Source organism: Herpailurus yagouaroundi, unplaced genomic scaffold (assembly GCF_014898765.1).
Source record: "Herpailurus yagouaroundi ecotype Mexico unplaced genomic scaffold, PumYag 197, whole genome shotgun sequence".
NCBI classification, from domain to species: Eukaryota; Metazoa; Chordata; class Mammalia; order Carnivora; family Felidae; genus Herpailurus; species Herpailurus yagouaroundi.
In genome coordinates this window covers 230,859-244,100 of record NW_024412428.1, presented here as the reverse complement: position 1 = coordinate 244,100, position 13,242 = coordinate 230,859, and the positions used below count along the sequence as shown (strand labels likewise).

Here is a 13,242-nt window from a genome sequence, read left to right as displayed (position 1 = left end):
AGTGGCAGAGGGGCAGAGAGATAGAGGGAGAGAGAATTGCAAGCAGGCTCCATATGGTCATCGTGGAGCTCGACCTGGGGCTTGATCTCAACAGACCGTGAGATCATGACCTCAGCTGAAATCAAGAGTCAGATGCTTAATTGACTGAGCCACCCAGGTGTCCCTGTCTATTTTTTAATTGGGTGGTTTGCCTTATCGAATTAAAACATCTGGATACAGGTCTGTTTTAGGACTATTTCTCCTAGTATGTGGCTTGCTTTTTAATTTTCTTAGTAGTGTTCTTCAGAAAGCAGCAGTGAAGTTTAATTTACATTTTTTTTCTTTTATGATTTATGTTTTTTGGATCCTTGTATGAAAATTTTTTCCCTTCCTAAGGTAGCAAAGCTTTTCTTGTCCTTTAAGACATTTTATAGCTTTTTTTCTTCTTTCTTTTTCTTTTTTTTTTTTTTTTTTTAAAGTAGGCTCCATGCCCAGTGTGGACCCCAACGTGGGGCTTGAACGCATGACCTTGAGATCAAGATCCCAGCTGAGATCAAGAGTTTCACGCTCAACTGATTGAGCCACCCCAGCATCCCTAGCTTTTTTATTTATACCTGTGATCCATTTTGAGTATGCTGTGAGATAGATTTTTTTTTTCCATGTAAGTGCCATTTTGCAGCACCAGTAATTGTAAAGATTATGATTTCTCCTTTTTTACCATTTATCTTTATCAAAAATCGAGGGGAAGAAAATCTGCACTTTCATTTCACCAATTGGTGTGTCTTTTACACCAGTACTGTCTTTCACTCTTTTTTTTTTTTTTTTTTTTTTTTTAAGTGTTTATTTTTAAGGGGTGCCTGGGTGGCTCAGTTGCTTAAGCGTCCAACTTTTGGTTTCGGCTCAGGTCATGATCTCACAGTTAGTGAGTTTGAGCCCCACATCGGGCTCTGCTGACAGCATGGATCCTGCTTGGGATTCTCTCTTTCCCTCTCTCTCTCTGCCCCTCCCCTGCTCAGGTACTGTCTCTGTCTCTCTCACTATAAATAAATAAACTTTGGGGCGCCTGGGTGGCGCAGTCGGTTAAGCGTCCGACTTCAGCCAGGTCACGATCTCGCGGTCCGTGAGTTCGAGCCCGGCGTCAGGCTCTGGGCTGATGGCTCGCACCCTGGAGCTTGTTTCCGATTCTGTGTCTCCCTCTCTCTCTGCCCCTCCCCCGTTCATGCTCTGTCTCTCTCTGTCCCAAAAAATAAATAAACGTTGAAAAAAAAATTTAAAAAAAAAAAAAAAACTTTAAAAAGAAAAAAAAGAAAGATTTTATTTTTTAGTGATCTCTACCCAGTGTGGGGCTCGAACTTAAAACACTGAGATCAGCATTTGCATGCTTTACTGACTGAGCCACCAGGCACCCCGCACTATGCTAAGGTTTGAAATCAAGTAGTATCACCCAGTTGTTCTGGGTGTTGTGTTTTTTTTTGTTTGTTTTTTTTTTTGGTATAGCCTTACTGATTTGATTTATTTCCCAATTTGAGTGTAATTAATGTACAATGTTACTTTAGTTTCAGATTATCTTTACTGATTTTATTTTATTTATATATTTTTTAAAGTTTATTTTGAGAGCAAGCAGGAGAGAGCATGAGTGAGGGAGGGGCAGAGAGAGAGAATCCCAAATTGGCTGTGGGGCCAAACTCACGAACTGTGAGATCATGACCTGAGCTGAAGTCGGACGCTTAACTGAGCCACCCAGGCACCCCCTGCATCTTTACTGATTTTAAAATCACCTTGTCAATTGAAAAAAGTTCTTCTGGGCTTTTGATTAGAATCGTGTTGAGTGTTCAGGTCATTCTGAGGAACATTTTGACATCTTCATAATACTGACTTTTTTCTAGTCCATGAATGGTGTATCCATTTACTTAAAAATATTCGTAAGTAATTATAATAGTCATTCAACCTGTTGCCGTATTAACATGCCTGTGCTTTCAATTTGCCCAGGGTGGTGTTCTTGATGTTCATCCTTAGTCTTTAGACTGGATTTGGTGGAAAAGTTCCCTGGTTGATTGCTGCATTGATTCCTTTATCTCTGTTAGAGATAAAGTATCCATTTACTTTACTATTGGTTGGGAGTATTCAAATGTTTTAAGGTTTGGGGAATTGGACACAAGGTCAGTGTAAAACATCTCTGCCCCATGGAGCATAGTTTGGTGATATGTAAAGCATTTTTCAATTTGTTTGGGACTGTCAGGTGTTCATGCTAAAGCTGTAATTCGTGTTACATATGTTTTACAGCACTGCCAGTTCTCAGAGATTTTGGTCTTACACTCTGTTTAGAGAATGCTTGCTCTCCTTATTCCACTTTATTCATATTTTGCTAGGAAACATCTTAGAGAAGCTGTTTTATCTTCATTTATTCATCCCCTCTGCAGTATCAACTGATACTCTCCAATTTATTTTTTGTCATAGCATTTACTGTTTTAATTTGTAGGTCTTTCTCTGCAGGAGAATGCCAAGTTCCATTGAGGGCAGGGACTTGGTCTTGTTCAGTACTATAATCCTAGCACCTGTATTTTTTTTTAATTTAATTTTAATTGCAGTACAGTTAATATATAGTTTTATATTAGTTTCATGTGTACATACAATACAGTGATTCAACAATTCTGTATATTACTCAGTGTTCAGCAAGATGAGTGTACTCTTAATTCCCTTTACCTATTTCACCCACTTCCCCTGCTCTCTGTTGTTAAGATTGTTTTTTGGTTTTTCTTTTTTTTTCTTCTTTGTTTCTTAAATTCCACATGAATGAAATGCTATGGTATTTGTCTTTGACTTATTTCATCTACCACGATACTCTTCTAGCACCTGTATTTTAATAATTCCTGGCTACAAATTAAGCTAATAATAATAATTTTTTAAAGTTTTTTTGTTTATTTCGAGAGAGAGAGAGAGCGCGATCAAGTGGGTGCATGGGAGGGGCAGAGAGAGAATTGTAAGCAGTCTTTGCGTTGTCAGCATGGAGCCTGTTACGGGGCTCAAACCCATGAACTGAGATGATGACCTGAGCAGAAATCAAAATTCATGTGCTTAACTGATTGAGCCACCCAGGTACCCCAGCTAATCAATTATTTAATGAAGGAAGGAAGGAACTAAAAATACTCAAGGCATGTGATTAGTATTTGTTCCATTGCAAGCTTTGATTAATTGATATTTTTTAAAAGTTACAGCCAGGCATTGGAAAACAATTAACCATGTCTTACAGGTAGCTTTTAGAATAACTTAAAAACAATTTTGAGGGAATGGGCAAGTGTTGACATTGTATTATCCATTCTGTTTCATAATCATGATCATAAACATAAGCATGTTGGATTTTGTATTTTTCAGATGAGAAAACTGACCCAGAGATGTTAAATAATTTGTGTAAGATTGCACAACGAATAAATGGTGAATTTTAGCCTGATGCTACATCCCTTTTTGTTTTTAAATTTTTTTTTAACATTTATTCATTTTTTGAGAGACAGAGCAGGAGTGGGGGAGAGGCAGAGAGAGAGGGATACACAGAATCTGAAGCAGGCTCCAGCCTCAGAGCTGTCAGCACAGAGCCCAACATGGGGCCCGAACTTACGGACCATGAGATCATGACCTGAGCCAAAGTTGGATACTTAACCGATTGAGCCACCCAGGCGCCTCATCCTTTCTTTTCATATTGTGCTATAGGTGGAGTGATTTATTTTTTTTTAGAGACTCTTCCTTGCTCAGGAACTTTGTTGTTAGTTAAGCCTTCTAATGGAACTCATGAGATCATGACCTGAGCTGAAATCAATAGTCAGATGATTAACTGACTGAGGCACCAGGTGCCCCATCTTTTTTTTTTTTAATTTTATGTATTGGCAAAGGTTTAAAAATACCCAGTGAGTGAAAGTGAAGTCACGTGAGTGTTTTATGAATCCTGGTGCTGATGGAAATTGGTCACTTGGAGGTATTTAGTTACTGAGTATAAAAACCTTAAGGTTGTTTTACTGTTATAATAGAGGTATATTTTAAGTAAGTATTTGACTCAAAACTTTGGTGTATCGTTTTATATCTGGTTTATCATGATTGGCTACATCTAAATTTCTTAATAGAGAATTGAGTAAGTATATCATATAGTGGATTAGTGTGTATTTTTTCAAGAATATTTCATGACATCAGGAAATGTAACTCATGAAAAAAAATCCTTTATTATTATTTTTTTCAACGTTTATTTATTTTTGGGACAGAGAGAGACAGAGCATGAATGGGGGAGGGGCAGAGAGAGAGGGAGACACAGAATCGGAAACAGGCTCCAGGCTCTGAGCCATCAGCCCAGAGCCCGACGCGGGGCTCGAACTCACGGACCGCGAGATCGTGACCTGGCTGAAGTCGAACGCTTAACCGACTGCGCCACCCAGGCGCCCCTCCTTTATTATTTTAAGTAATCTCTGTGCCCAGTGTGGGGCTTGAACTCATGACCTTGAGAAGAAGAATCACATGCTCTATTGACTGAGCCAGCCAGATTCCCTGAAAAATTTTTTAATTTTTTTTTTTTTCAACGTTTATTTATTTTTAGGACAGAGAGAGACAGAGCATGAGCGGGGGAGGGGCAGAGAGAGAGGGAGATACAGAATCGGAAACAGGCTCCAGGCTCTGAGCCATCAGCCCAGAGCCCGACGCGGGGCTCGAACTCACGGACCGCGAGATTGTGACCTGGCTGAAGTCGGACGCTTAACCGACTGCGCCACCCAGGCGCCCCTCCCTGAAAAATTTTTTTAAAGGGAGTGTATACCACAGAGAAGAGAGTAGACTAGAGGTTCAGGGAAATAGGAAATTCATAGCTAATGAATTTGGGGTTTTTTTGGGGGCGATAAAAGTATTCTGGTATTAGATCATGGTGATGGTTACGCATACTAAAACCCATTGAACTGTACACTTTAAAATGGTGAATTTTATGGTATGTGAGTTATATCTCATTAATGATACAAACAAAACTAAACACATTGCAAACTCCACATCTGTTTATGGCAGGGCCTTTGGCTATGCATCTGTGCTAACTACTGCTCAAAAACTTAAATTCATGTAGATAAATATATATAGGGGTGCATGACTGGCTCAGTCCATAGAGCATGTGGCTCTTGATCTCGGGGTCATGAGTTCGAGCCCTCTGTTGGGCGTGGAACCTATTTAAAAAAATGTATATTTATTTTCTATAAATAAAACAATGTAGCAAGTAAAAAAAAAGGGACGCAAGACAAGACTAGATGTATGCTAGATCCAAATTTGTGTTAAGAAACTGATCAGAAAAAAAAGACTGGAAATAAAAATGTGAGTATGTCAGCAAAAGTTATATTTGATAAGTGTGCTTACAGGTGTATCTTGGAAGTCTCCTTGGTTTCATGATTCACTAGTTGGACTCAGGCCTAGCATATAGTTTTACGTCTAAGATTATTACAGCAAAAGAATACAGAGCAAAATCAGTAATGGAAAAATGCACACCAGGTAAAGTTTGGAGGAAACTAGGTATAAGCTTTCCAAGAGTCCTTTTCCAGTTGAGTTGGAAAAGTACTTGGCTTAATTCTGCCAGCAACTAGTTGAGACAATAGAATGAAGTGTTAACTACCAGGTGGAGTTTAACTGATCCTAGTAGCCATGTCCATATATAAGGAGTGGGGTGGAGGGTGGTTGGTTTTTTTAAGTTCCCACTTACCTGGCAAAATACCAGAATTTAGGACTTCATGAAGGAAAAAAGCTTAGATGGTTTGTGTTCAACATAAACCACATTGTTTGCACAGTTTTGGCACAGAAAATCAGCCTTATCTGTTAGCATGGTGGGATAGCTGTTTCAGGCCTATTTCGGTAACTCTTTAAGCAGATAAGGGATTGATACATTAATTTTTTCATACCTTTCCTATCTTTCCCTACTTTCCAGGGATTCATACCTTTCCTATCTAAACCCTACTTTCCAGGGATTACTTTTCCATCATTTTATTTGCTTCATCACATCTTTCCGTTAAATGGGGTTCTTTTAGATTCAGAAGAAATACTTTAATAAAAACAATACTGTAATATTGCTTTTGCTTATATAAATTGGAAACACAAGAGGTATCTAGCCATACCTGCTGGTGGTGGAAGTATGAATTACTATTTATTTACCTTTCCAGAAAAACACCCATAACTTTTACACCGTTGGTGTCATTTGGGTCCAGTTTTAGTTTTATACTTTTGTTTTTGAGAAGTATTTATAAAGGTTGATATTTTATTATTTATTAGAGGTCTTCAGAAGAACAAAAAGAATATTAAATAAACTTTTTTTCCCCATAAAATTTACCATATGGGTCCATTGGGTTATTTTGTAATCTGAGATCATATAGGTCCTAGTGATTTTATTTTTCCTCTGTCATAAAACTTTATCATCCTAAGAATTGTTTATCATTACTCTTCAATTCTCAGGTATATTAAAGACTAAAATTGACAAAACCCTGCAAAAATGCTGTATGTGTGTAAGAATTTAGTAGTGAAACAAATTGTCCTTACATAATCCTTTTTTTAATTGCATACACAAAAGGTTGCATCATCTTTTAAGTCATCACGTCACCTTGTTCTCACCATTCTGCTTCTAAAGAGATACCTGAACAAGTGAGGAAAGATCAGTCACAAATATATATTTTTTCTAAGTTTATTTATTTTGAGAGAGACAGAGATAGGGTGAGTGGGGGAGGGACAGAGAGAGGGAAAGGGAGAATTCCAAGCACTGCCAGCGCAGAGCCCGATTCCTCGTACTCACAAAACCATGAAATCATGAACTGAGTCGAAACCAGGAGTAGGATGCTTGACTGACTGAGCCACCCAGGTGCCCCGGTCACAATTATGTTAATCATTCTTGTTTCATTTCAGAAAACATAGAAACCTTGAATGTCCACCAATAAGTATGGTTAAAAATTATGGTGCATGCATACATCTGAAATGGTGCCATTTTATATTGAATGATAAAGGATGTCTGAAGAAAGCATGGACAGGTGAATTATTCTGTGTAAAATTATATATATCTAGCAGAAAGGAAAATCTGAAGAGATGTTCCTGAAACATAATCAGAGGTCCTTTCCAAATGGTAGGATTTCACAGGACTCACTGACTTCTATAAAACATACTATAGACAATTATCAGTATTACAGCTAAACCAGTGATGGATTAGTTTAGAGCAGAGTGAGGAGAAGAAACTCTACACATAAGAACCTCCAGATTGAGCATTAATGGTTGATCACTAATTTGTTTCCTTTTAGTCTTTATACCTATGAAATATTTTTCTACACTACTAAAAAGAGTAAATTTAGTAATTATACCTATAAACAGAACTTATGTTAGGTTTTAAAAACTTTTTTGGGGTGCCTGGGTGACTCAGTCAGTTGAGCGTCTGACTTCGGCCCAGGTCATGATCTCCCATCCTTGAGTTCGACCCTTGCAGTGGGCTCTTAGTTGTCAGCGCCAAGCCTACTTCGGATCCTGTGTCCCCTTCTCTATCTGCACCTCCCCTACTCGTGCTTTCTATCCCCAAAATAAATATTTTCAAAAACAAAACAACACAATCCTTTTTTTTCTTTTTTTTAGCACAGAAAGATCAAAGTGAAATAAATAAGATGTGTGAGATAATGGACAAAAGGAATTTTTACAGGCAGTGGTGCATACAGTGAAACCATAAATGTTCACATTTTAACATACAGCCCAACGAACAAAAATAAGAGTCTCTTAAGGACATCTTTTGAACACTACACATGGTCTTTTTGTTTTATGTAATGTGATGAACGTGGTTGTGACTGACTGATCTTTGCTCACTTATTCATGTATCTCTTTAGAAATGGAATTCTAGGTGTAGGTATAAATATATAACATTTGTATGTATTGGTTAAGTTCTGTCTCAGAGAGCTGTATTCACTCTGATGTCTTGTGTCTGGTGGCCCATATTCGTATGTTGAAAATTGAAAAATTTTTGTTACAAACTCAGCATTATTTGGGAGTATAGTAGAGATGTCATTATATTCTCTAATTTTGTTCATCATTTCCTTGACTTCATAAAATTAATTTTGTCATTTCTAAGTAATTCTGTCGTGTTCTGAGCGTGATGATTTGCTTAGTACGTTTTCCTTCTTGAGTCTCCTTTTCTGATTTTTCTTTTGGATGGTAGAGGCCTTCTGGTATTGAAATAGGGGGAGTGTGAGTTTCTTTCTTTGTTGGCCTTGCTCAGATGTAGTTCTTACCCGGCCGCATTATTTTTCTGATGTGTGTGGTCCTGCAGTGGCTTCCAGTGGGTAAGTGGTCCATATAGTGCATTTTGTTCATTTGTCCCTGGGCCTCTTTGGGTCCTCTTAGAAGTAACACATCCTCCCAGGGGCTCAGGAACTCTCAGCTGCTTTCTCATACCTCGTTGGCTTGCATATGATCTATGAGGCTGTATTTACTCATTCTTTCTTTCTTTCTTTCTTTTTTTTTTTAAAGCAGCTCCAGGGGCGCCTGGGTGGCGCAGTTGGTTAAGCGTCCGACTTCAGCCAGGTCACGATCTCGCGGTCCGTGAGTTCGAGCCCCGCGTCAGGCTCTGCTGATGGCTCAGAGCCTGGAGCCTGTTTCCGATTCTGTGTCTCCCTCTCTTTCCGCCCCTCCCCTGTTCATGCTCTGTCTCTCTTTGTCCCAAAAATAAATGTTGAAAAAAAAAAAATAAATAAAAAAATAAAGTAGCCCCAGTGTGAAGGCCAGTGTGGGACTTGAACCCACAACCCTGAGGTCAAGACCTGGGCTGAGATTAAGTCAGACATTTAACAGACAGCCACCTAGGCGCCCCTGTATTTACTCATCTTATTTATTTGTTTGTTAGAGACAGAGAGAGAGACAGAGTGTGAGCAGGGGAGGGGCAGAGAAAGGGGAGACACAGATTCTGAAGCAGGCTCCAGGCTCTTGAGTGGTCAGCACAGAGCCCAACATGTGGCTCGAACTTACGAACCGCGAGATCGTGACCTGAGCTGAAGTTGGACGTTAACTAACTGAGCCACCCAGGGCCCCCACTCATTCTTTATTACACTTCTGCTTTTAGATGTTAGATATGAGGTCTCACCCTTAAAATTGAGGCCTGTAAGGCTCTTTTCTTTTGGGTTCCCACTTAATTTATCTGCGGTTTCTATAATCTCGTCACCCCAAGGTATTCCACGCTTGCTTCTATTTCTTATTCTGTCTAAAATGTCTTCATTAGTCCCGGAATAATTTTTTTAAATAGAGATTTTAAGTAATCTCTACACCCAGTGTAAGGCTCAAAACTCACAACCTGCAACCAGAGTTGCATGCTCCACCAACTGAGCCAGCTTGGTGCTCCCCAGGAATCATTTTTAATAATCGTTTTTAATAACAGTTTAGAATTTGAAGTCTTTGTTACTCTCAGGATCTTTATTTGTAAAGGGAAGCTTTTAGAATCCAGAAAGTCCCTTTACTTCTTAGTTCTTATATTAAAGCTGCAAAAGTTAAGTGATTTGTTTTTTTCTGAAGGCAGTATAGATTTTACTATTACTTACATGGTAAGAGACTGATAGGAACAAAATTTCTTTCTTTCTTTTTTTTTTTTTTAGACTTAGGCAAAGATTTTTTATTTGTGGTTAGGCCTACATAGTTCTAAAAGGTGAGCATAATCAACAAAACATCTGCAAGTACCAGAGGAGGTGCTCTGTTATCAGTAGAAGGCACTGATCATAAGAAAGATTGATGTGGATCTTCATGTACAGATGATGGTTCAATCCTGTCAAATGAATATGCTATATTTTGAGTGTGATAATTGGGAGGCAGGAGCTGGAAGAACCAAAGCCTCTTCTCTACTGGATTAGGCAGCCAGGCCCTCCAGAGGTATTATTAGAGATGACATGTAGGGGACTGTGATGGTAGCAGTGATAACATTTCAGGTGTGCCAATGATGATGTCATCACCAACAGTTTGACAGGATCTATAAATCCTTAGGGTGCTTCTCATCCAGCTGATCATCTGTAATCCATTCCTGGGACAGGCCATCAAATCGACTTTCACAAAAATGAATCCAGTGCATTCAGTTATCACTGAAAACACATCAGTCCTGGTATTTGCTAATTTGGAAAAAATCGTAAAAATACTGTTGGATCATTTTAGAAATGAGTCCAGTCAAAGCTACAAGAAATGAGTCCAGTCAAAGCTACAAGAAAATGTTTGTACCAAACACACATGGGTACTTTTGGTGGTATAGTTTTTATTTTTTAAAAAATTTTTTTTCAACGATTTTAATTTATTTTTGGGACAGAGAGAGACAGAGCATGAACGGGGGAGGGGCAGAGAGAGAGGGAGACACAGAATCGGAAACAGGCTCCAGGCTCTGAGCCATCAGCCCAGAGCCCGACGCGGGGCTCGAACTCCCGGACCGCGAGATCGTGACCTGGCTGAAGTCGGGCGCTTAACCGACTGCGCCACCCAGACGCCCCATGGTGGTATAGTTTTTAAATCTTGCTCTTGGCTATAAAATCCTTACAAACAAAGTTAATAGCAAGGAAAATTTTGATGTCAGCATATCATCCATTTTATTTCCTTTCCCTGTTTTGTCTTCCTCAGTGAACTTTCCCATCCTTTTGTTTTACTTAGGAAAGTAGTAAAGAAGGAGGGTTTACAAGTCATATCTTTGATCATCCACTCTTGTCTCCTCTTTCCCCCAACCTTCACCTTGAATGTGTTGTGTCTTCTGGCTCTCTCCTCCTCTTTTTGCTTGGCTGCTTGGCCAGTGTGTTTTAGATGTCATTTTAGGTTTTGGAAAGACTTTTCTGAACAAGACTGGTTAGACGCAGGGAGGCTGGAAGGTGGTTGGTTATGGGAGTTTGGGACGGTGGGATATGGGGTAATAATTCCACATACATAAAATATGAATCAGGTGCTCATTCTTTTCCATCGTGCTGTGTAAAAATTAACTACAGTGGTTATGTAGGTTCACAGTTGTTGATTTACTCCTCTGTCATTTTGAATAGGCAGTGCTCTAAAAACAAGCGTTCATTTTTGTTTGACTTTAACGTTCATTTGTATCTGGTGCAGCAAATGTTTATTGACTAATTTTAAGAGTACCTGGGGGGGTGGGAGCACCTTGGCTCAGGTCCTGCTCTCGTGGTTTGTGAGTTCGAGCCCCGTGTTGGACTTTGTGCTGATAGCGCAGAGCCTGGAGCCTGTTTCGGATTCTCTCTTTCTGCCTGTCCCCTGCTTGTGCTTTGTGTCTTTCTCTCTCTCTCTGTCATAAATATTAAAAAAAAAAAAAAATAGAGTATATATGGTAACTTCTGAGACATTTTTCTCAAGAAATTTCCCAAGTATGTATCTTGGAATTATTATTTTTTAATGTTTGTTTATGATTTTTGAGAGAGAGAATGAGCAGGGGAAGGGCAGAGAGGGAGACACAGAATCTGATGCAGGCTCCAGGCTCTGAGCTGTGGTGGGACATAAACTCATGAGCTGTGAGATCATGACCTGAGCTGAAGTTGGTCGCTCAACTGACTGAGCCACCCAGGCGCCGCATGTATCTTGGAATTAGTATAAAGAATTTCTAGGAGGATGTTAATTCTAGACATTGTATTAATTCTTATGCTTTTTACCTATCCAGGACCCCTCGTCCAGTCATTGTGGAGCCTATGGAGCAGTTTGATGATGAAGATGGCTTGCCAGAGAAGCTAATGCAGAAAACTCAACAATATCATAAGTAAGATTTTACTAATAAAGATATTTTTAGATATGTGCTTTCAAGGATGTTACATGACATTTATTATCAAGTATTGTTGGATTATAAGATTTTCTGTTCAGTCATATAATCTGGTTAATAGAGTGGCCTGGTCTACATGGAATGCTCTTCTTGTATATAATGGGCAGAACATTAACTTAGGAAAGTCTGCTTTTATAACTGGGACCAGAGTAGGAAGCTAGATGGAGACTATCAGTAATTATGACAGAGACACAATATAATTTAGATACCATGAAAATATTTTTTTAATTAGTATGCTTTAGTTACATTACAGGTTAAAGGGAGACTTTTGGTGGGGGTAAAGCAGGGGAGATCCTAGTTAGATAATGTGGCACAAGATAAGCACTCCTAGTGGTAAAAAAGAAAAATAGCCAGTTTTCAAAATGTGTATTATTCTTGTACTAGTTGCTTTTTGCTCGATATGTTAGAAGTACTTTTACATAAGTTGCCTTTATGAATATATTTTATTACTTTTAACCAATCACTTGTTCATTATGGTAGATAAAACACGAGCATGCATGAATTCAGCAAATAATGGAGTGCTTTTGTGCTAGGCACTGTTCTAGGTGCGGTCAGTGCAACTCTGAACTGTTTCTGCCCTCCTGGTGCTGACATTTCTTGTGGTGGAGTCACACAAGAAATAAGGAATCAAAAATTACAAAACCCGTATTAAAGGTTAACATACGATGTATAGGTATATGTATGGTCTAAAAGCTTAGATCAAAGGGTATGCATATTTAAAATTGATTAATACTGGCAAATGGTTTTCCAGAAATAACATACCAATTTATACTCTGGTATGTATAAAGGTGTTTTTCTTTATCATGACAAAAAATGGATGTTATGATTTTAGGATTTGACAGCTGATGTTCAAATTGGTATTTTATTCATGTTACTTTAATTAGTGTTCTTTGATTATAGGGCAGTTGAAGGTTTTTCTTTATGGTTGATTTAAATGAGAAATATGAGTGCTTATTACATGCCTGGCACAGGAGATGTTTCAGTGAACAAAATAGGCCAGAAATTCAGGCTGTGTTGGGGTGGTAAGGAAGGTAAACAGTAAAGTTAGTAGAACAAATACGGCAGAAAGACAGGGGAAAGTGGATGCTGTGAGCAGAGTGGTGTGGCTCTTTGTATAGGTGGTTGGGGAGCCTACCTGAGAGGGTGACGTTTGATTAACAGCTTGAAGGGGTGGGGAGGAAGCTAGCTATGTAGGTATCAGATGTGGATGGAATAGAGAATAGTGATCTCAGCACAGGAAATAGTAACTATAAAGTCCAAGAAGGAAGACTCTGGAGAGATTCTAGGAACAGTAGAGAGGCCCGTTTAGTTGGAGCATAGTGAGTAAGGATGGAGAGATGAGGTAGAGATAAAACCTTGGGAAGAGTGCAGATTATTGTGTCTTGCTGGGTACTGAGCTGATTGGGCTTTTTGTATTGTATAAGAAAGGAATGAGCAGAGTAGTGGCTTAAACCTAAATTTAACCGAAG

The 13,242-nt window shown here is 38.9% G+C and overlaps 1 protein-coding gene across 4 annotated transcripts in view; it reads left to right on the top strand.

The window, feature by feature from the left end:
- Window positions 1–13,242, top strand: part of PSPC1 (paraspeckle component 1) — a 108,245-nt gene that overhangs the window by 11,100 nt on the left and 83,903 nt on the right. For all 4 annotated transcript variants that reach the window (XR_005782237.1, XR_005782236.1, XM_040447958.1 and 1 more), the window contains exon 3: window positions 11,618–11,713. Coding sequence is in view for 2 of the 4 variants with exons in the window: in XM_040447958.1 (XP_040303892.1) it covers window positions 11,618–11,713 (96 nt within the window). In the remaining 2 variants the exon portion in view is untranslated. The remainder of the gene's footprint in view (window positions 1–11,617; window positions 11,714–13,242) is intronic.